Below are 24,673 nucleotides of genomic sequence, written 5' to 3' on the forward strand. Positions count from 1 at the left end.
TGTATCTATTATATGGCATCTTTTGTTCTTGTAATACTTGAAATAGCAAAGATTCTCTTGTCACATATCATTGATTGATGGTGCGCTTTCAGCACAATTGGCTATTTCATTATGGCCAGTTTTAATAAGTGTAGAAGCCCGAGTTCCCCTAAGCAAACACAGACCATTGGCGGTAAAGATTTGCTAATGAACATCCTGTTAACAACAATCATCCAATCACTTATATTTTCCTAGTATATAACATATAAAAGTAATAACTTTGTATAATTAGTACTACCTACCTTGAGAAGTTCTATATATTCATGAATTCTTTCCAGTGGTCTGTTCATCAAATCTTCAAAGGCATTAGCTGGATCACCCAAGATCAAACTGAATGCCTATGAATAATATATCAATCATTTATGAGACCAATAATATATATGTATATATACCTATACACACAAATGTACTTGTTTCCTATTCTTGTACAGATAAAAACATGGTAATTAATTTCTTTTTTTTAAATTTCTTTTATAAGAAAAATTTAAAGTCCATTTTTTTAGGTTTATACTATACACACACATATATCTACCAAGGTATCTTTAAAATAAAATAATAATTATTTCTAATATGAACCCAAATTTTTTAATCAATTAAAAGTGACTTAAGTTAACTAATTTAGTCTTTTTTGGTCATGAAGTCAGAAAAATATATTTTATCATATTATTATCAAATGATATCCTACCTCCATCAATGCTGCTAATTGATCTGGGTCAGTATCCTCCATAACTTTGTCATGGTCAGATACAAACGGTACATACTCACAGAAACTTCCACGCTGAAAGGAAATTATTTGACATTCAAATATATTTCTTGTTAGAGATTTTCAGAATCTATTGTACAGTTTATAATTCAACCAAATACAACTTGATATACAGGGCCAAAATAAAAAGATTGTATGTTTGCCCAAACGCGACCGACCCAAAATAAACCCGCCGACTCAAATTCTTTTTTTTGACGTTTTTTGGAAGAATTTTTTTTTTTTCGGATTTATTTTGGGTCCGCTCCGTCATCGTACAAAACTTAATGTTTTTTGTCTTTGCGTTTGAAAGTAATTGTGAATAAGATTAAAGAAAGCGTATAAGAGACGCAGTTAATCGATATTCGATGTTCTCTGTTTTTATCTTCTGATTTAACGAACGTAAAAAAGTAAAACAAGTGAAGTGGCACAGTTTTTTTACGCTGTAGTTGTTTGTACTACCAAACCCTTACCTATATGCTCAATGTTAATTTCATCGTGTTATCGAATATCTGATAAGAATATTCAGGTAGATTTGTTCAAAACCATGTGCAATCGAATATTTTCAATGTTATTCTGACAGGAAAATGGATCCGGAAGTTGCGAATTTACAATCTTGCAAGAAGATTTTGTTTTTACTGAATAAAAAGGAATTATTTCTTGATAAATTTTTGTCTTTAATTATAATCTTCCTTTATCATGTAAATTAGATGCCCTTTTATTCAAATGGTTCAAATTTACAAGTCTCATAATTAGACAGCCAGTACGTTGCTGTTTGGGAGAATTTGATAAAACTATAATGGCTCACAGAATCAGAAATATAATCTTAACTGAATGTAACTCCTTCTGAATAATTTATTGCAATATAAATATAAATCCCTTTTGACAAGAGAAATCTGACTTTTGTCAGAAATATTTTTTCACATGTGCAAAAGTAAAAACATGTTATGGACGCCATAATGGATTTTGTGACAATTTGTGAGGAAGCCCCTAGAACCAAGGATTTGTATAGTAAGAATGAAAAATGCCATGTAATAATGTAAAATATAAATTTGTTTTCAAAACATAAAAAAGACCCAAACTAAGGATGGTAGATAATAATTCATATAAATATTTTAGGACATTTAATCTATTTTAATAGAAATAGGATTTAAAAAATGCAAACAAATATAATCATTACATAATCAGCTGATATTTTTTTTACACAAACATCGTGTTGATGGAACTGTTGAAAATCACTTCACAAATCCAACAGCCCTTTCACACAGTTAGCAATTGTCAGGGTTATAAACATCTCAGGATACAAATCATATAGTAGACTAATTTATTTATAGAGGTTTTAAATTCATGGCTTTTGGTTGTCTCTACAAAGGTTTGACAGAGAAAAAAAGATATACTGTTTTAAGATCTTTTAATATTTTCATGCAAATTCGGATAAAAAAAAAAAAAAAAAAAAAAAGAATTTGCCTACCTACCTACCCATACCCAGTCATCATGGGTCGGGTTTGGGCAAACTGAAATATTTTTAATTGTGGCCCAGAATCTAGACTTTTCTGAAGTTTTCATTTTATAAAAGAAGTAATGATCTCTTACCAGACATGCTTGTACCACATGATAAAGTCAAATAGTTTAAAGTCAAATAAGAAAATCAAGCCATTTTGCTCCATGACTTGGAGGTCAAGGGCAACTCCAACTTAAATTACATCATTTATGATACATACTTATCAATAGGGTCTTACTAATCAAGTCCAGAACAAATATATTTCACAGCCAAAACTTAAATCAAAATAATAATTGTATGTCCCATCTCCCAATGTTTCTTATGGGACATTTGTTGAAAATACTTACCCTTTCAGTAAATAGGTCACCAACAATTTCAGCATCATCTTGTGTTTGCAGAAGGCTTGGCAGCAATGTTCTGAATAAACAAATGCAGAAATAAGTGTCTATTTTCAGTTGACTCTTTTTTATTGCAATTAAGATTTTGTATGTGTAAAATCAACATATTCATTCTGATATGTTTTACAACTTCAACTAATCTCATTTCAGCTGAAGCATACATAGCAGGTAACACTTCCTTTACTATGTTGAAACATCCAAGTCCATTTTTCTTTAACATGTCCAAAATACCAACTCTCAGAATAAGAAAGAACATTAAAAGAGAGCCACAGCCAGTTTGGAATTCATGCAATTTTTTGAACATTTCCATCTCTTGGTTGGTATATTTAAAATTGAGTTAGAAGTACGGAAGATTGTAAACACTGTTGCATGTTATTATTCACATGATAAAACCTTCTTTAATACAAAACAATACTTTAAATTAATTACTGTAAATCAGAAATTATTGAGAGGTTTTTATTTTAACTCGCATTCTGATATATGTATGAAGGTTTTCCTAAAATCACAAAAAATAATCTCACATTTTAGTTCAGTTTCCAAAAGTCACAATAATAAATGCACACAATAATTTCTGAATTTTGAATATCTAAATTGACATTAGACACTTCAACCCTTTAAACATGTTTGATTAGACATTTGAATTCAGATTTTTCCATAAATATCCATTAAAATATTTTTACTTACTCCTTATGAAACTGGTAAAGCTTTGATAAATCTTCCAATATTTTGTCTTGCTTGTCTGCTACAGGTTTCTTGTTTGAGATTTTCCCTTCCTTTATATTTTTCCTGTCTGAGACTTTCCCTTGCTCTCGAGACTGACTGTAAGTGTCTATAAGATCCTTTAGATCACAAATATAGTCTGTTTCTGATTCCAATAACTCAGCCAAAACTTTCCTGGAAGTAACAATGGCAGTTAGTAAATTTTTTTTTAATTTTACTGTCAGGTAAATAGCAAAATCGCTGTGTCTGAATTGGAGCTCATTTTAAAATAATATCATACCTCCCTCTTGATACACTGAAGTATTTTTATTTAAATATGTGTTGTACTTATCTGAGTGGAGGTAGGACCTTTTACTGTTAGTCAGGCTATAGGGGGACTCAGAAACAAATCTTTATTCAAAAAGGCTAAAAAAAACAAAACATAATGACATTGAATTTATATGACAACATTATGGTAAACTTTGGAGCAGGGGATGGCATTAATCTGTTGAATTTCTTACATATGATTTTTTATTGACTCACCTTATTAAGTTTTTACTTACTTTGTTTTAGTTTGTATTTCTTCCTTCGATACAGCATTTTTCACTTGACCTTGATTCCATGCAGGTACGTTCCCAACATTGTCAACATCTGTGTCAATCAACAGGTCTGGAGGAGCATAACATACCTAAAGAGTACAAATGATTCAGTGAAATTCAATCAGATTGAACTTTTTTATCAAAGACTTAAAATGAACACCCCTAACACCTACATTTTGCATTAATTGGAAAACCTTTGAACATTTTTAACTTGACATTAAGTTTAAGATAAGTCAATAAATAAATATGATAATTACCATTGCAAAAAATGTCTTCATATTTTAAGTTATCAAAAGATTAAACATTTAATGGATAAGAAGAATGTCTATAAAAAAAAAACCAGTTTCAAATAATTTATAGTTGCTACTGCTAGCTGCTCAAATCTAAAAAACAAGATTTGTTTTACTTTTTTTTCTACTGGTGAAATTGGGGTCAAAACTTTAATTTGGAATTAAAACTAGAAAGATCATATCATACGGAACATGTGTACTAAGTTTCAAGTTGATGTAACTTTAACTTCATCAAAAACTACCTTGACCAAAAACTTTAACATGAACTTCGCACTATCATTTTCTATGTTCAGTGGACCATGAAATTGGGGTAAAAACTACAATTTGGCATTAAAATTAGAAAGATCATATCATGGGGAACATGTGTACTGAGTTTCAAGTTGATTGGACTTAAACTTCTTCAAAAACTACCTTGACCAAAAACTTTAACCTGAAGGGAACAGACGCACGGACGAACAGAGGCACAGACCAGAAAACATAATGCCCCTCTACTATCTTAGGTGGGGCATAAAAAACCTACAACAATCTTTGAAGATTCAATTTTGGTAGATATGATGTAGGTTTATTGAGGAAATAGAGTTGATATAATTTAATAAATCATGTCATAATTTGCACAATTTGCAAATTATCTTCCGTTACATAGCAATTAGTTATCTTTGCTAGAAAAAAACAAAGATATAATAGCAATGCAGAGAATATGTGCTATAATTGAGGTTATTAAGAATGCACAACTTTTATTCCTAAAGAAAACAATAAAATCTTTAGACAAGTTCATTTAAATTGGACATTATTTAAAAATTATTGAAAATTCAAACTTCTACCTTATTATTCTTAATTTGACAGGAATGATGCATGCATAGCAGTGCCTTATTAATTAGATATATATCAAGCTATTTAAAATATAAACCTTTGTATGGTCTTGCATGGATTTGACCAGCCAATGAGATTGTTTAGATCTGTCCAATACTTCAATTATCTCCCCTTCCTGTAGGTCAATATCATTAAATTCATCATGGTAGTCAGATCTAACTTCATATCTTCTAGAAAAACATTCCTGAAATTTATAAATGTAAGTAAAAGTATTGCACAACATTGGTTGAAAGGGATGAGGGATGATAAAAAAAAGACTTAATAAATCCTCTCTTGACTAAATACTATACTGGAGATATTAAATGGACATACAATCAGAATTATTCATATCCAACAATAAAACTTCCCTACCTTATGCACAATATCTTGTAAACAGTCTTGGTTGAAGCCATGAACCCAAAAACCCTCAAATGGTAGAAGTCATTCTGTTCAATATAATACCAGAAATAAAAGTGATGAAATTTTGTTTGACATCATACAGAATATAGGCTTCTCTCCTAGAATGGGATATACTTCCATGGATGGATAATAATATGAAACATAGAACATTTACAGAAATGTCAAACTGTATACAGGAGCATGTCACTTAATGTATTTAAGGTATTTACACAAACGTACATCTGATTCAGACATATCAAGCTGTATAACGGGAGCAGTAGGTTTGTGCACTCTTTCAAGACTTGATACCAGATTACACTCAGCTTTGTCATGACCAGGTACCATGTTCCACTTAGGCCTGTCTTCATCATTGTTTATATTTGTAGCTGTCTGTATCTTATCACCTTTGAAATATAATGCATAGAAAAAATGAAGAAAGTTGCACCAGTAAAAAGTAAAATAACAAAAATACCAAGATTTGAGTGAGGAAAATTCAAAATGGAAAGTCCCTATAAACCAAATGGCAAAATCAAAACCTCAAACACATCAAAGGAATGATTAAGTGTCATATTCCTGACTTTGTACAGACATTTTCTTATGTACAAAATAGTGGATTAAACCTGGTTTTATAGCCAGTTAAACCTCTCACTTGTATGACAGTTGCATGAAATTGCTTTTTATATTGACAATGATGTATGAACAAGACAAACAGGCATGTTGTTTTTTCTATGGTCGGGTTGTTGTCTCTTTGACACATTCCCCATTTCCATTCTCAATTTTATAAGTAAGTAAGCTAAATTATCCTTTTAAAGCAGAATATATTCTAAAGGAAAATAACTTTACTAGAGCCACCAGAACATTCTATATTAAGTTGTGAATATATTGTGACTTGACGAGTACTGCAACAACAAGAAATCTCTTTTTGAGCCTCTACATACCCTGATCTGTGACACAGACAGTAAACTGTACTTGATTAACACCAACAGAATTGGAGGCTCTACACATGTATATTCCAGCATCTTCTGGTTCAGTATGTTGTATGATCAGTTGACACTTTGTAGACTCTTGTAATATCTCCACTCTCTCCTCTGGGTAGAACAGTTCTCCATTCTTAAACCAAACAATCTGTGGACTAGGATCACCTATAAAAATAAGGAGATGTAGTTATAATTGCCAATGAGACAAGTATGACAGTTAGTAAGATGGGATGTAGTTATGATTACCAATGAGACAAGTATGACAGTTGGTGAGATGGGATGTAGTTATAATTACCAATGAGACAAGTATTACAGTTGGTAAGATGGGATGTAATCCCAAATTCAGGAGGAAATAAAGCATTCTTTCCCAGATCTTGAAAATCAATGTTTAAAACCAGAGTTCCAATAGTTGTTACTGTGGATTCATTATTATTCTTTGAAAACCAATTTCATTATTCACCTTTACCCAGGAAATCCACAAAATTAAATGTTAAACAAATGACAAATTTCCTATAGGCTTGTATGCAAACTTCAGCAAAACCACAAAATAAATATTCATGAACATGCAAGTTTTCCTTAATCCATGAAAATTGGTTTAGATGTTAGCAACTAAATGTCACTGAAGGGCCTTCAGTAATGAACAAATTCCATAACATATAGTCAGCTATGAAACAATTGTTGCAGAAGTTTTTCTACAAGAAGGGACTCAGTGGCTTATTGTAAACAATTGCTACCAGATATAAAGTCTCTTTTCATCTTGACGTGAATGTATTTTATGCAGCAAATCCAAACAGTCCCTCGGTGGATGCCCCCTCAGCATGGGTCTTAGTGTCTATACTATATGGCAAGCTTTAAGTCAACAAAACTATAGACTGATTGATTAGTGTTTAACAACACTTCCATTACTATCATTTTGTTGTTGTCAGTCATGTCAGTTTTTATTGGTGGAGGAAGCAGGACTGCTTGTAGAGAACCACTGACCTTCTGCAGGAGAACTGACAACAATAGTCAATTTATATTGGAGTTGAATGTACCTACCTTGTATGGGATTGAACTCACAATCTCAGTGATAACAGGCTAGTAATACAGTAGTAAGACTTTTTATATAACTGATGCACATAAGGGCCCCTCCTAAACCGAATAATTTCAATAAACACATTGCCAAAGATCTGACATCACCCAAACATCAAACTTCTCAATATACAAAAAAAATACCAATAAAATAAAACAAAGGAATCATCTCTTAAAAAAGTATAAAAAAACAGGACATATATTAAATTTTAATATTTGGCGGTTACAAATGTATAAAATAGCAAATTCTTATCTGCAATGATTATCTCCCTTTTTTTAACTTTTGGCTGAATGACAAAATGCACAGAAAAAAAATCAAAATTTTAATCTTGATGATCTTAATCAAAGTGTCCATAAACTTGTGTGTTGATTATCTCCCTTGATCATCTCCCAATTTTAACATTAAACTTTACTACATCAGATTATATGCCAGTCTGATCTATTTAGATCTCAACATTAGATAATTCTAGTATGTATCAAGCTATTCAATGGTATAGATCAAACAAAAATACTTCTTGAAACTTTTTTAAATTTTCATCATTCACATTGGATTTTTTAAGAGTTTAACTTGTTATTCTTTAGTTAGCAGAAATTTCATTCTATTTATATCTGCAAACTATATTTAAGGTTCTGTGATAGGGATATTCAGGGGCGGGTACAGCCATTTAAAAAAGGGGGGGTTCCAACTATATGCTCCCATTCAAATGCATTGATCGTAAAAAAAAGGGGGGTTCCAACTCCCGGAACTCCCCCTCTGGATCCGCAAATGGATATTACAGCATTGTGTACCATTTTAAATGGCATGCACCAAACTGGCTGCTAAAAGCGAATAATTATATCACTATAATTTCACTTTCATTTAAGATTGAACAAAAAAAATTGTGTTTTACATATTTCTTTATTTGTAGCTAAATTCTAAGCTAATATCTCTTTAATATCTTTGGCTGTTTGCAAATTCTTTTTTGAAGCAGTGTCCAAAATTTTGCAAGGAAACCAAGCTTTTTCTACTTTAGTTTAAAACATAGTAAAAGTTTGTGCAGGAGTTTCACTTACCTGTTATTTGACATTCAACATGGATTATGTCCCCTTCTATCACTTCCACATTGCTTGGAGATTTTAGGAATTCTGGGACACCAGTTTGCTCTTCTCTGCAATATTAGAGATTGTCCTAATTTATTTGCATTTTGATACATGTATACAACTTTGATGCTTCTATTACTGAATACTCAACATGTTTTATTCTTAAACCAGTTGCCAAAGTTTGTCAAGGGAAAACATATATTTGTTTTATCTTACAGATGTTCCACTAGAAACTTTGTTATAAACAACACCATTGTAATATCTGTTCCTGTTGGAACAAATATCTTTACCATTTCTTCTGTAAGCATGGGTAGGAACATATACTGTAATATTTATTTCACTGGATATAATATTCCAGAAAACTTTTTCCATTTGGAATTTTTACTATGAAAGAACTACTTTTTCTTGACAATATGACTATTTTTCTTTATTTTGTCTTTTCACAGTGTTCAAAAAACTGTATATTAAATATGAAACATAAGCAAGTGGACAGCTCTTCATTCATTTCACAAATACAAATCAAAGTTTAAAAATATTCCCACAGGAATAGTTAAAACAAAGCAACAATATTGATGTTTTTAATTTTATAATCTTAATAAATGTACATATTAAAAATTTAATCAAAGAGTTGAAGAGCTCTGAGGGAAAAGACGGCCACTGTTTCAATTTTTAGGGGGGTATCTTTTGATAGTCTACATACAAAGAATGAGCAAAAGAACAGCTAGAACATATAGAAAGGCTGACAATAATGAAACTAATTGTTGTTTATTGTTATTTAATTTCCTTAGTCAGGGATTCATCATAGAGACAATTTGGACCAATGAGATCTGCACCTTCTAAATCAAAACATTTGATTAAAGTTGGGAGTTAATTATCAAAAATTCAATTGAATTTAACAACTACTACAATATATTTTAGAATTTTAATTATGTACAACTGAACGGCAGGCTAAGACCATTCTCAATTTTTTGTGACAGTATTCTCAAGAAAGTGAGGACTGAAAAATCTATTCAGTTTTAATTTTCCATTGATAAAGTTCCAAGTTACAACTCTCATCACAGGGATACATGTACTTATAAAATCAAATATGATTGATATAAGCTGTGTGAAGTTTGTTTCCAGATCCCACATTTTGATATATCTGTAAAATTCATGAATAAATAGCTTTAAACTACAAAAAAGCAATATTTAAAAAAAAAATGAAAAAAAAATGACCACTACAGTAATTATGTTGGTACGCAAAATTATTTTTTAATTGATGACTACTTATCATATATATACTTAATGTGACATTTTTAGTGTTCAGATACATTAACTTTCATTTTAGTGGGTAATTACTTATCAATTGAGGTGCTCCTTAATTGGAGAAACATTCTAAAAACATAACTTTACAGAAAGAATGAAAACTGCAGTTGCTCTCCCCAATCTCAATAGGTATAAACTACAAAAAGCAACATTTAATTTTTTTAATTTTTTTTTTAACCATTTCAATAATTATGTTGGTACACAAATTTTTTTTTTATATAGAAGACTACTTATCATATACTAAATGTCACATTTTAAGTGTTCAGAAACATTTACTTTGATTTTAGTGTATAATTACTCATCAAATGGAGGTGCTCCTGAACTGGAGGAAGATTCTAATCAAAGAGCTGAATAGCTCTGTGGGGAAAGACGGCCCTTGTTTCTATTTAATTATTTTTTTTGGAAGGGGGGGTATCTTTGATAGTCTTCATATAAAGAATGGAAAAAGGAACAGCTAGAACATGTAGAAAGGTTGACGATATTGAAATCAATTGTTGTTTAATGTAATTTCGTTTCCTTAGTTTAGGATTCAATTTGGACCAATGGAAGAGATCTGCATCTTCTAAATCTAAACATATGATTAAAGTTGATATTTAATTATCTAAATTTCAACTGAATTCTGTCATTTCACAACAACTACAATATTTTTTGAAATCTTAATTGTGTACCACTGAACTGCAGGCTAGGGCCATTTTCCATTTTTTGTGACAGTACTCTTAGATTTTTAAGTTTTTTTGAAGAAAGTTTGGACTGAAAAATCTATTCAGTTTTAACTTTCCATTGATAAAGTTCCCAGTTACAACTCTCATCACAGGGAAACAGGTACTAACAAAAAAAAACAATATGATTGATGTAAACTGTGTGAAGCTTGTTTCCAAATCCTAAATTTGAAATATTTGTAAATTTCATGAATAAATAGGTTTAAACTACAAAATGCAACATTTTTTTTTTTTTTTTTACCATTACAATGATTATGTTGGTACACAAAAATTCAGTTTTAATGGAAGACTACTTATGGCAGATTTTACAATAAGAAGGAATTATTGTTTTTTTGTATCCATCAAAAAAGCAATTGCTGAAACTGTGAAACAGACTGTGTAATGGAGTAATGCATTATGTTATTGAATAAAATGTGTCTTTCTGAGTAAATAAAAATAAAAATTACTCTGTGCTTGTGTTTTTTGTTAGAATTAGAGGGTTTTCAATTTCAAAATATTGGACATGGAATAGACATCATGACCTACTTTACTGACATCCAGCTTATTTGGAGTGGAATTTTGAAGTATTATTTATAAGTTGAGCCTTATCACATGGACTTATATTTTAATAAAAAGTCTTCTTTTGTGTTTTAATCATAACTTTAAGGCAGATTTTTATTGGTAAAGGCTAAAAAAGGTAATTTAATAATATTGTTGCTAACGTCACGTCTTTTCCGTCCATTGTGGTATGTCACGATCGCAATTTTCTTGTTGGTTCTCAGACAGGTAATTGTAGTTATTTTTATCCCGGGTTTTATAAATAATTGAAAATAGCAATCATATTAAATTTGGATGACGTAAGGGGGTCAAAGGACTTGAGGAATCAATATCATTGGCTGTTTTATTTTTTGCGAACGTTACTACTTGAGGTTTCCGTCCAAATCAGTGTCACGTGAGCAACATATATTTAGATCTGTAACTCTCCTGTATAGGAGTTACGATATCGCCCTTTGCAGAATTAGATTCGGAGTCAGTTCCTTCACATGATGGGGTAGCAAAGAAGGTTAGTTGTATGTAATATCGTTACAAGAGGACCTTAAATGTATTCCGTCCATCAAAAAGACGTTCGCAACAAAACGTAATGTCATGATAGTAGATGTTGCTAATGTTACTATTACGAATTGGTTTCATGTGTATTCATTTGATATAAAGTACACCTGCAAATGACATTCTGTATATTTAGAAATTCTAAACCAGACTGTACAATTTTATTACTTCAGGCATATATTAAACATCACTGTGTGCATACATTTGAACTTTTAAAGATGTTGTTGCTCATGTTACATGTCCAAATGTCGCTAACGTTACTTATTTTTGTCTCCGTCACGTTAGCAACATGAAAGTAGGAGACAGAACACAATACTGTAAAATCTGCCTTATCCAATGAAATGTCACATTTTAAGTGTTTAGATACATTAACTTTTATTTTAGTGGATAATTACTCAACAATTGAGGTGCTCCTGAATTGGAGGAAAATTCTCAAAACAGAATTTTTACAGAAAAAAATGAATAAAATCGTTTCTCTCCCCTATCTCATGTATCCCCACGATCTTTGTTTACTTTGAAAGTTGTTCACCTACAAATTAAAGTATTGCATGTTGATGTTTGAATCATCTACAGCAAACATTATAATTATGTTTAAATTTAACAAATACCAATGTGTAATTAGTGCACGATCTCTGAGAATGATTTAAATAACCAGTGAAGGATATCCCTGCTTCTGCGTAGTGTGGCATTCCAAGAATGACGTCACTATAAAATACAATGTAGGATGGATATATTTAGAATATCTCGTCATGCTGATTTTTCCGGATTGTAAAAGAAACATAAACAGTGTAAAGGATAGCTCAAGATACGATAATTTCGTAAGAAACAGAAGGGAAATGTGTAAATAAGTGTTTAAAGTCAAACTATTCATTTCTGGGTCTCCTTCTCTTCAATCTAAGTAAGATTTGTTGGGGGGTTTTCCACACTATAAAAACAAAATGAATGATGTGAGGGAAGGTCACTATGGTCAACCCCATAGGGGATTGACGGCTTGAAGACGTCTTCCCCAAAAACAGAACTTTACAGAAACAATGAAAACTGTTGTTTCTCTCCCCAATCTCATGTATCCCCATTGACATTGTTTACCGCGAAAGTTGACCTACAAATTATCTGATTATAGCCTCAGATTAAAGCATTGCATGTTGGTGTGTGAATGATCTACACTACAGCAAACATCATTAGGTTTACATTTAACAAATACGGATTTTAAATTAGTATACAAATACTGTGACTGGTTTTTATAATGAATAAAGGATATCCCTGTGTGGCATTCCAACAATGACGTCACTAGGTTAGATATATTTAGAATATTTCGTAATACTGATTTTTCCGGACTGTAAAAGAAACGTATATAGTGTAAGGGAAAGCTCAATATACGATAATTTCACGAGAAACAGAAGGGAAATGTGTAAAAAGTGTATTTAAAGTCAATCTGTTCTCCTTGTCATCAATTTCAGTATGACATTTTGAGGGGGTTTCCAAACTATCAAAACAAAATGATTGACGTGAGGGAATGATACTCTGGCCAACCCCATTAGGGAATTGACGGCTTGAAGCCGTCTTTCCCCAAAAACAATGCATAAAATCCCAAAATTGCAAAATAGAACACCCTAAATTCTTGTAAGGTAAATGTGTAACTTTTATAAATTACACTAGCTTATTAATGATGATAATGATTAACACAGATTTTGAAAATTTCACTAGAAAAAAAAATGCCAAATTCACTTGGAAAAGTTGGAGCAATGTATTATAATCACTTTACCATATATTGTTCAAACAAAACCAAGCTCTCTTTTGCAGTAAACTTTCAAGTGCCAGTTAATTTATTATTGTAAAAAGTGATGCTTTCATTTCCAACAGAATCTTAGACTACAAAGAGCCATATTAAGAAAAAGTCAACAGGTTGAAGAGAATTATTTTTGTAGGCATAGTGAAACACTACAAAAGGTGAATCAGTTAAATTATTTGTTGATGATTCACTGTAATAATATGAATATATTTGTTGGCGATTCAGTATTATTTTCTAACTGTCTTGGCATTTGTATTTTTACAATTTTACATTTTCTCATTTTGACACATTCAATGAGAAACATTAAAAAAATCTAGAAATCCAGAAATACTTTTTACTTTTTTGAAACATAATATGCATTTATAAACATTAAATCATGTCTGAAAACTTTACCCTAGCTGTTACCAGGTGCACAGGTTTGTATGTACTCTTTACAATTAGCACATTTTGTGATATAAACCATTCTTGTCAATTCCTTTTTGATAAACCTGGTGCTTTCTTATATATTTAATTTGTTTGTCATCTCTTATTTCTAACTCCTTGATCATGTTGATAGTTTCTTAGTTTAAAGACGTGCACTGTCATGTGTTCAGAGATTTCTTGGAATTTTGGGACTGATAGGGATTGGGGAGAGAAACGGAGATTGGTATCTCAAAATCAAGGAATTATAACTTGAATAAGTCTTTATACAAACACTGTATTGCAAATATTTCAGCCAGGGGCGGATTCAGCCCCATATTTAAGAGGGGTTACCAAAATATTTAGTATGTTAAAAGGTACACAGTGGCATTATAACATGTTATAATATACAGATTATCATCTGTCCGTTTGTTCGTTCGTCCGTCTACTGCCGGTATTATATAGCCATTCTTCCCTCATGCCAGTTTTTCCCCCGGGGCAAAAACTGTCATGAGCCAATTTTTCCCCTGGGGAAATTTTGGATCATTGCCATTCTTCCCCCGCGGAAATTTGGCAATACGTAAACATATTATCACTTTTCCCCCATGCCAATCTTTCCCCCATAGAATAGATTTCACTATATCTATATCAGTCTGAAAATTAAACCCAACAGAGTTGAGGGGGTAGGACCTTTATCGGGACTCCGGGATCGGGTGTTTTTAAGCTCGGGATTTCGGGATTGACCCTTTCGGGATCTGGGAATTCTTTTTTTCGGATTTCGGGATGTCGGGATTTACTTTATTTAAATTCGGGACCTCGGGATTTCGTGTTTTTAAGCCCGGGATTTCGGAATCAGGACCCATCCTATCCCCCCTCAGAGTTGGAATTAGATTTTTATGCTGACAACTATTTTTTGTCAATGTCGACATGGTCATCAGCCTGTCTATGTGTCCACTCGTCTGTCTGTATTTTCCTCAGTGTTTTCTAATAGTCATCTAGTCGGTTTACATTCTCAACAGGATATATATTCACAAATCTGTCTACATGTTTACCAGTCTGTCTATTTCCACTAGTCCGTCTACATTTTCATCGATCTTTCTGTGTGTCTACTTGTCTGTCTGCATGTTTAACAGTCGGACTTCATATTCACCGGTCCGTCTATGTCTACTTTTATGTCTACAGGTCCACCAGCCTGTCTCCGTGTTCACTAATCTATCTACATGTTTACAAGTCAGTTTACGTTTCCATCAGTACTACATGTCAATATGTCTGTGTTCATGTATATCAGTCCGTCTATATTTTTTTGCCGTCTGTAATTGCATTTTTTTGGTATTATTTTGTCTAATCATCCGAATTTTTAATATGCTGACATTTATACATGCATTCTTTTGACCTGGCAACTTACAACTTACTTTTATTATTTTTATTTTTTACAAGGTGTATACTCCATACTAATACCATGATCCTTTGAACTGCCAGCTGAAGTTTTCATTGGGGTTTATTATAAGCCAACGAACATACTATCCCCACACAAATGCACGTTGCACGTTTAGTTTTAATGATTTAGCTTCACAAATTGAGACTTGGATGGAGACTTATTTGTCTCATTGGCACCCATACCACATCTTCTTATATCTATTATCATTCTCGGGGTAGGGAGGGGTAGGAAGGGTCTTGATTCCGAAATTCCGGGCTTAAAAACACGAAATCCTGAGGTCCCAAATTTAAATAAATTTAAATCCTGACATCCCGAAATTCGAAAAAAAAATCCTGGATCCCGAAAGGGTCAATCTCGAAATCCCGAGCTTAAAAACACCTGAAATATATAAATCAAATGAATATTGATACGATGATGGTTTGGTACCGCTTAACTAATAAAAATGTTACTATTCTTTTTTTTTGATAAATATTTATAAAACTGACTTCGCCGACGTTATATTTCAAGGGGGGAAAATTAGATTCTCGTCCTATAAGGGAGAAAAACTGGTCTGATCCTGTTTTTCCCCCAATCTCACTGAGGGGGAAAAGTTAGATCGTGCCAATTTTTCCGGGGGGGGGGGGGGAATTGGATCGATCCAGTTTCCCCCCTCCCCGGAAAAATTGGCATGGGGGAAGAATGGCTATAGGACACCGGCCAACTTTTGTAAAAAAATGACAAAGTTTAACTATCTCCAAAAAAAGCAATTATTGATAAAATTTAAAACCCTAACCAAATTCACAAAGGAAATTAAAAACTTGCTAGCCTTCAAACTATAGGAGCAGGCTAGCAGGTCCGTAGCCAGGAATTTCCAAAGGGGGGTTATTTGGACTCACGAACTCGACTTTAACAGTCACAATTCGAACAGAACGTTAACTTTAACATGCTTATTTGTTTTCAAAAGGGGGGGGGGGGGTGTCCGAACCCCTTGAACCACCCCTGGCTACGCGTATGACCAGTTATCCGGAAACGCTATGCACCTCTTATTATGCAAGTAATTACTCAAACAATTTCGACTATCTCCCATAAGAGTAAATTTTTTATATCATAAAAATCAGAACTCTGACTTCATGCACACCTTCAAGATATGTTCACAAAGCCAGCAAAGAGAAAACTTTCCAGCACTTAAACACTCAAAAATGACAAAATTCAACTATCTCCCAAAAGAGCAAATATTAATAAAAATCAAAAACCTGACTACATGCACGCCTGCAATATATGTAGAAATAGCCAGCAAAGTGAAAACTTCCTGGCTTTCAAACTGTAGAAAGAGTTATCTGGATAACTTTTTACCAATTACTATAATTGGGTAGGCAGAAGGACGGACGGATAGGGCATAAAACAATATGCCTCCAAACTTATAGTTGAGGGGGCATACAAACTGTTGTTAAAAGTCGGAACAAAAAGATCAAACATGCTACACAGATGAACAAGTTATCAGTAGGATGGACTTTCTCATTGACAGCATAATTGTTGAATTTGGACGGATCTTTCAATAAATTGTGGGCATTCCTATAGCCGGAACAAACTGCCGGTGAGTCTCTTATTTTCATATGAGTCGTAGTTTCTACAGAAACTTGTCAAAAACAGGAAGACCAAAGAAGCCAGATCATTTAAATTAATTTCACATACTGTGAGCACACGGCGACATATAAAAAATCGAGGAGCAAGTGATGAGAACTTATTTTAATAAGATTGTTTCACATAAAGATATGTTGATGATGTTCTTTCCATTAACAATCCAAATTTTTCTGATTGGGTCATATTGATATCCTCTAGAACTAAAAATTAAAGAAACAACATTCAGTTTCCTCCGCCTCATTTTAAGACGTACAATTTATACCCCCAATTTGTCATCTCAGTACCAGAATTTATTGAATTTATTTTGAAATTATAAATTTCCCACACTTAAGACCAATATAACAACTTATACATTTCACAACTCATTCAGAATTAAAGACCCAACAGCTGATACCCGGACTTTATAAAACGTCACCAGTGTCTGAGTAGACAGTTTATGAACCATGGTTATGATGTAAAGAACGTCTCGACAACATTGTCTATCGACGGTAAAACCATGGAAACAATCTAACAGACTAATCGAATTCAAATATTCGTAGATATGCAAATCATATATGAGTTATTTAGAATATTTGCAAAAATATTTACCTTAGATCATTGTTAAATTCGTCTTCTCTAACTGGTGAATTTTTGGCACTTTTAACATAAACCCTTGTCTTTAGGATGTCATTCCCAGATGAATTGACGGCACATATTTCGTATAAACCAGCGTCATCCTTCATACCATACGGGATCTGCAGAGTCCATGTGTTTTTATCATTTTCGAGTGTTATTCCATCACATATATCCAATGTTTCTCCATCTTTGAAAATAACAACTTCTGGTTCAGGGAAACCTAGATGACAAAAATGAATTTATTGATTGCAGATTATGTGCCATTTAAAAAATCAAAATTGTGAAAACATCAGTTGAAAAAAAAAATTTAAAGTTATAAAAAACATGAAAATTTAATGACCGAGAAACACACATCCTACCAATAACCACATATGATAGCAGGTTCCCCTGCAGAATAAGCGGATCCTGATCCTCATGTGATACACATCATCTTTCTCATGAGTCATGGTAAAGAAAACGGCGTTTTACGTTTCCGCAATTTTGCTAGATACGTTTCCGCATTAAAATTCCTACGTTTTCGCAATTTTGTAGTACTCTTTTCCTCATTTTTTTACATTGATTTTGTTAAAGGTTGTTTACCTTTCCGCATTTTTATTTTTAATGTATGTCTCTTCCGTTTGCCAGGTAAACCTGGAGCGTGTTTTATTTTTGTTCTTCAGTAGTGTTTGGTGTTTAACGCTACTTAAAACACTATTGGGTTATTCTGGCATTATTCGTCTTAATATGTCGCTAATGCCTATTTTTCGTTTTTAATTGTAAATTGATTGATTGTTTGTTTGTTGCTATTTGGTTTACGCCCAATGTTAAATATTTCATCGGAATTCAAATCAGTGTGAAGTGGATGTAAGCAATCATAGGCAACCTTAAGGCAATGACAAAATCCATACTGTAAAGTCGTCAAGAGAAGGCCTGACACGAAAAGTCAACAATTCAAACGAAAATTATACGTATTAACAATACATTTTATAAAATATCAAATATGAGTAGAGACATGAACCATCAACAACCACTAAACTATTAGAGACCAAATCACACAGAAATTAACAGCTATATGTCACCGTTCGGCCTTCAACAATAAGCAAAACCCATACGACATAAAGGCTTAAAAGGCACCAAAATCACAAATGTAAACATTGTAAAAAAAAACCGAGAAAACTGTCCAATATCTTCGCTTTATACCAAAGAAATCCATAATAAAATTCAAATCAAGAAAAAATACTATAATAAAATAAAGTCTTATATATCATTATTACCATTTTTTTACATGTAAAATACAGGTAAAAATGCGGAAATGTAATATCTATTTTTTTTTTTCGGAAAAGTAATGCACGAAAATGCGGAAACGTAAAACTGGATTTTTGCTAAAATTGCGGAAACGTAATACGCCCAAAGAAAAGCATGATGATGAGATTGATTTGGTGATGCCAAATCGGTTGTTGTAACACCTACTGGAAATTTAATATAGGGACTTTTAATAATAACATTTAAAGACTTTGCGACCATTTTACACATACTAGTATAAATTAAATTTCGATGTTATTCAACGCTATATGTAGCAGAACAGATTTGATACAAACTTGCAAATTTTGCTTGTTTATGTAAAAAGTGGCATCCTTTACCAATTTGAATTATTTATATATAAATGACAAACTCATCTTTACTGTGAACAGAAGTTTGCTTGTGGTAACATTGTGTCTCTAATTCCCTTTTACGATAGTTAAGAAATTCATCTTAATGTTGTTATATTCAAAGTTCTCACATAAAAGTGTGAAAACAAATTGAGATTGCTTTAAAAAAAAGTAGTAGTATGACATAAATAAATGGCGTTGTAATTTTATTTTCGATCTATAAGATTGAATGTCCCTATGGTATCTTTCGTCCCTCTTTTAAAGGTATGCATGATCTACCACCTTTGAATGATATATTTTTAATCTATATATTTACCTGTAATGGTCCATTCAAGAATAATTTCTTCACTATCGATTGCTGTGATGCTACTTGGTCCTTTCACAATTCGTGGTATTTGTTCCATTCCAGTTTCAATAGGTTGATCAAAATTACAAGGCTTGCTAAAACTTTGAAGGACATCTATATTTTGAAGGTTAATGCGTTCCACAACTCCTTCAGTATCTGTAACAGTCAGATCAATCAAAGATGGTCTCTTTGGTTTCCTAACGGGGTGTTCTTCCACTGCCTCTGGGCTTAGAGAGTCGATAGATTCTGCAATTTGAGAAACGGTTCCCTCTTCGCTGATTGGTGACAGTAAAATACGCGCATCCTTCCCAGGAACAACCGCCAGTATGTTAACGAAGTCAGTGAAATCCATATCTTCCAATTCTGGTGGGGATGCATTCTGCTGTGTACTTGTTTCGGCTGCAATACGGCCCATTAGGGACGCCAATGACTGGTTATCACCAATGAATAAAGTATTCGGTAGTGCGGGTCTTGTATCAGATAAACTTTCTAGACCAATACTTTCGTCATATATTTCGTCAGAAGAAGACATTGAATGCAGCTGTTGTAATGTTTTAGTGCCATGTCTTTTCTCAAACTCTTTATCGTCGCATGTGATACCTTGTTTTTCGTTAAAACTAGTGTCATTCATAATAACTTTACCCTTAGATATCTGTTTGTCATTCGTGCTATTTTTGTTGGTTTCTTCATCTTTTATCTTACTGTTCATTGATGTATCTGATACGAAGATTTTATCATCATCATCGACTGAGAATTCTTGGGACGTATTTTCCTCTAAAACCGGTAGTTGTTGCTTTCTTGATGCGTCATTAATGACATATGTGCTAAGATCCAGTTGTTTCAGAATGTCACATCTTTCTTCCTCAATTTCTTCTACTGAAACATCAGATTCGTCGTCTATGTATTCGTCGGAGGAATAAGGCGTATCTCTAAGATCAACTGCTAACAAGTCTGATTCTTCATTCTCATTTGGCTTTCCTTGTTTTTTAGAACTGTCATTTTCTTGTTCTCCAAGTGACCTAAATTTCTCATTATAATCCTGAATGATTTTGTTACTTTGTTCAACATGCCTTTGGTCATCATCGAGAGCAAAAAGCTGTTCATGTTTATCTTTACTTTTCTCTAATAGTGGCTCATTCTTTTTAAGTATATCACTGTCCTGATATTGATTGTTATCAATATCGTTATCACTCAATATCTCATCCATTTTATCTTCACTATCAACCGATTCAATGATATCAATGTCCGTCAATATTTTCATTTTGTTGTCTTGGTTAGAAAGAGATTTGTCGATATCAACATCAACCAATAGTTCACCCACCTGGTCTTTGTTAGGAGATTCATCAACATCAATATTCACAACAAGGCAATCAATTTTATCCTTTGTGTTGGTTGTGTCTGTTTCTATATCCGACAATATCGCACTTGATTTGTCATTTTTATGAAATTCATCGATATAAATATCGGACACAAACTCACCAATTACATCTTTGGTAGGACATTTATCGTTATCAAAATCTGCCAATATACCAAATCTTTCATCCTTGTTAGACAAATCGTCGATATCAATATCAGACTCCAGTTCACCAATCTCATCTTTGGTTGGAGATTTGTCGTTATTAAAATCTGACAATATACCTATTCTTTTATCATTGGTAAGAGAGTCTTTAATATCGATATCGGATACCAACTCACCAATTACGTCTTTTGTAGGATATTTGTCGTTATCAAAATCCGTGGAAGTTCCCATGCCTTTATCATTGTTAGGCGATTTTTCAATATCGATATCAGACTCAAGTTCACTAATCACATCTTTGGTAGGAGATTTATCGTTTTCAAAATTCGTCAATATACCAATTCTTTTATCCTTGTTAGGAGATTCGTCAATATCGATATCGGAAATCAGTTCGCCAATTTCATCTTTGGTTGGAGATTTAGCGATATCAATTTCCGTCGAAATACCAATCCTTTTATCCTTGTCTGGAGATTCATTGATATCAATATCTGATATCAGCTCAACAATCTCATCTTTTTTAGGAGATTTATCGTTATCAATATCCGTCGAAATACCGATTCCTTTATCCTTGTTCAGAGATTCTTCGGTATCAATATCAGAATTCAGCTCACCAATCACATCTTTTTTAGGAGATTTATCGTTATCAAAATCCGTCAATATACCAATGCCTTTATCCTTGTTCAGAGATTCTTCGGTATCAAAATCAGACACTTTTTCAGAATTTAAACCCTCGCCATTCGATTCCTTTTCTGTGGTTTCGTGCGATTGACGGGAATCTTCATTCTTAATTTCATTTTCTTGAATTAAGCTCGATTCTTTTCCATTTTGAATATCTTCGATGTGGTTAGTAGTTTTAAGGTCGACAATCTTGCTAGGTTTCTCTCCAAATTTGCATAAGAAAAAATTCTCATCATCTATATCTTGATACGAGAGAGCGTCCAAGTTTGTCTCGGAAAGGCTATAATCGTCACCACTTTCATACATGGACCAGCTTTCTGCCGACTGCAAAGAAAGTGTGTTACTCCTAGTTTCATCTAACATAGGTTTCTTTAAATGTAAATTCGGACGAATCTCTGCTAAGATCTGTTGCTCTTCTTCGTCTGAATGAAACAAATGTTCTCCGTCATTGCTTCCATTGTCATTGGCCAAATCAACAATGTCTTCTCCTGTGTTTTCGTCTGATTTAACGAACGTTATGTCCTTCGGTTTTTCGAAACTCTTTTCCGCTAGAGTAGTTTTTTCGATGTCACCACTACCTGTCTCTCGTAAGAGGTCAAGTTTTTCATACCCTACAGCATTGATTTTATCATCACAACTCAAGTTTTTGGCAGTCTGGTTGTCTACCATTTCATCTTTTCCAGCAGGTTCACTAATTTCATCTTTTCCAGCAGAATCACACATTTCATCTTTTCCAATGCTGTCACGAATACCATTCCTGGCAAATTTACCGTCATCTGTTTTGTCTACATTCTGGTACGGAAAAGCATCAAAATTGGACTCTGAGAGTGTACAGTCATGACCACTGTCATAAACTGACCAACTTTCAGCCGAAAACGCGTTACTTGTGGAATCATCAAACAATTGCTTTTTCATGTGTAAGTTTGGACGAATTTCTTCCAGGATTCTGTCTTCTTCTTCGTCGGAATGAAAGTTTTCCTCTCCATCATCCTCGCTGTTACTGTTTTCTGCTTCGAATTGAGTGTTCTTTTTTTCAATTGCATTTGGCTTCGGTTTTAAATGACTTTTGCTACCATCTTTTAACCTGTCGTTTATATTGCTGGTTTTGGGGTTTTGTACGAAGTTTTCAACCTCACTTTCATTCTCACATATTTGGATAGATTTGCAGCCAGTGTCTGTTTTATTGTCAACACCGGGACATCTACTTTTGTCAATGTAGTTTGAAGGTTGGTCGACATCCGATGTGATACTATTTTGATCTTCCTTTTTCGAAGTACTTGAAGAATTTTTGTTGTCAAAAGGTTCACCATTTCTACCAGATGGAGATACTTTATCATTGGGAATATTTCTCGTTGATTCAAGCTCTTGATCATTTATTTCACGTCTTATAAATCTATCATTTAAAGGTTCATCACAAGAAGGACTCTTTTTAGCACGTTTTTTATTATGATGATCCGAATGTTTTCGAGATGCCCTTCGTTTGTCTCCCATATGATCTACATCTTCATCTGATGAAGGAGGAGAATAATCATCGTCTGCGATTCCGCTATCTCCTGTTAACCTCCTCGCGCGGTTGAATTCGTCGTCTGCTTTAAGAAAACTTGCTAGCTCCTCCACAGTATCTACCAGTCCGGTATGAACATCTTCATCGTCACTCACTTCATCGATAGATATTGTTATTTTACTTCCTTTGTTTTCATTTTGCTGTTTTATGGAACTACTTGACGAAAAATGGCCGCTATCTGTTTCAGCTGAATCAACGTCTTGTGCTTTTCCACTGTCAGCGATAACTTTTCCGTCTAGATTATCGGTTTCCAGCATGGTTTGATTATTAGTAATATTATCATCTGACATATCAGTCTCATTCGGTTCAGAACCAAGAAAGGAGATATTTCTCTTTCCATTTTCGACTGAAGCACTTCCTGTAGAAAGAACCTTCATAGATATCTGGCGGATACCGTTTGCCGATAAAGAGCGATCAATTTGATCTATGCTAAGAAAATCATCCAAGTTTTCTGTTTTATCCAAGTTAGACAGAACCAATGGTCTTTTGTTGCTATCTTTTCTGGAACCAGATTGATCGAAGGTCATTCTGTGGACTGTCAGTGTGTCATCAGTCTTGTCAGTATCTGTACCTACAAATAAGTGAATGCGTCAATTAAATGTTTTGTTGTCTTCAAAGGTCATTTAAACAATGGAATTACTAAAATGTTGTTTAAAAACTAATTTCATTGCACTGTCCAAATTGTCCGGTCATAGTAGTATAAAAAAAAAAGGCAACAGTTGTATACCGCTGTAAACTCATAAATCGATTGAGAAAAAAACAAATCCGGGTTACAAACTAAAACTGAAGGAAACGTATCAAATATAAGAGGAGAACAACAACACAACAGAAACACAATATTAAAATGTAACACACACAGAAAGAACTATAATATAACAATGGTCATTTTCCTGACATGGTACAGGACATTTTAAGAAAAAATGGTGGGTTGAACCTGTAACTTTTTCGAAAATAATTGTTCTTGTGAAGCAGGGAGATGTTGTAAATAATAATCAGTTCTGTTATTTATAAGCATGTTCCACTTTAAAGTTTAATAAAAAAAAAATGTATAAATGCTAAATATAATTTTGTACAATTTGCAAATTTCGTAATGTAATTATATTTTATTTTCCAGTTCACAGAAATTAGAAAAATGCTTTCGAAACATTCCATAGAAAACTAGGTACAAGTACGATTAAAATATAAATATATATATTCATGGTTTACAATTTTGCAGATAATAACTTCAAAAGACATGCCAGAAGATTGAACCAAATAAGTTAGAAAACCAAATCTCTTACAACGTTGGTGATCATTAAAACAATTTAAAAATTCACAAAAACAATTAAT

At 33.0% G+C, this 24,673-nt stretch overlaps 1 protein-coding gene and 1 long non-coding RNA gene across 2 annotated transcripts; both read right to left on the reverse strand.

Moving 5' to 3' along the window:
• Positions 1-746: 746 nt before the first annotated feature.
• LOC143059767 (uncharacterized) lies at positions 747-3,565 on the reverse strand. Its single transcript, XR_012973599.1, has 3 exons — positions 3,362-3,565; positions 2,627-2,696; positions 747-817 (listed from the first exon to the last, which is right to left on the reverse strand). It is a non-coding gene; the product is annotated as an uncharacterized LOC143059767 (long non-coding RNA).
• A 224-nt stretch (positions 3,566-3,789) lies between these two features.
• On the reverse strand, positions 3,790-23,271 carry LOC143059386 (uncharacterized). The gene is made up of 8 exons (XM_076232878.1): positions 19,557-23,271; positions 17,586-17,832; positions 8,615-8,709; positions 6,452-6,655; positions 5,754-5,917; positions 5,173-5,319; positions 3,940-4,064; positions 3,790-3,802 (listed from the first exon to the last, which is right to left on the reverse strand). Exons 1-8 carry the CDS (start codon positions 23,269-23,271, stop codon positions 3,790-3,792), a joined length of 4,710 nt encoding a protein of 1,569 aa, XP_076088993.1.
• Between the last annotated feature and the right edge of the window lie 1,402 nt (positions 23,272-24,673).

This window comes from Mytilus galloprovincialis, chromosome 14, assembly GCF_965363235.1.
Source record: "Mytilus galloprovincialis chromosome 14, xbMytGall1.hap1.1, whole genome shotgun sequence".
NCBI classification, from domain to species: domain Eukaryota; kingdom Metazoa; phylum Mollusca; class Bivalvia; order Mytilida; family Mytilidae; genus Mytilus; species Mytilus galloprovincialis.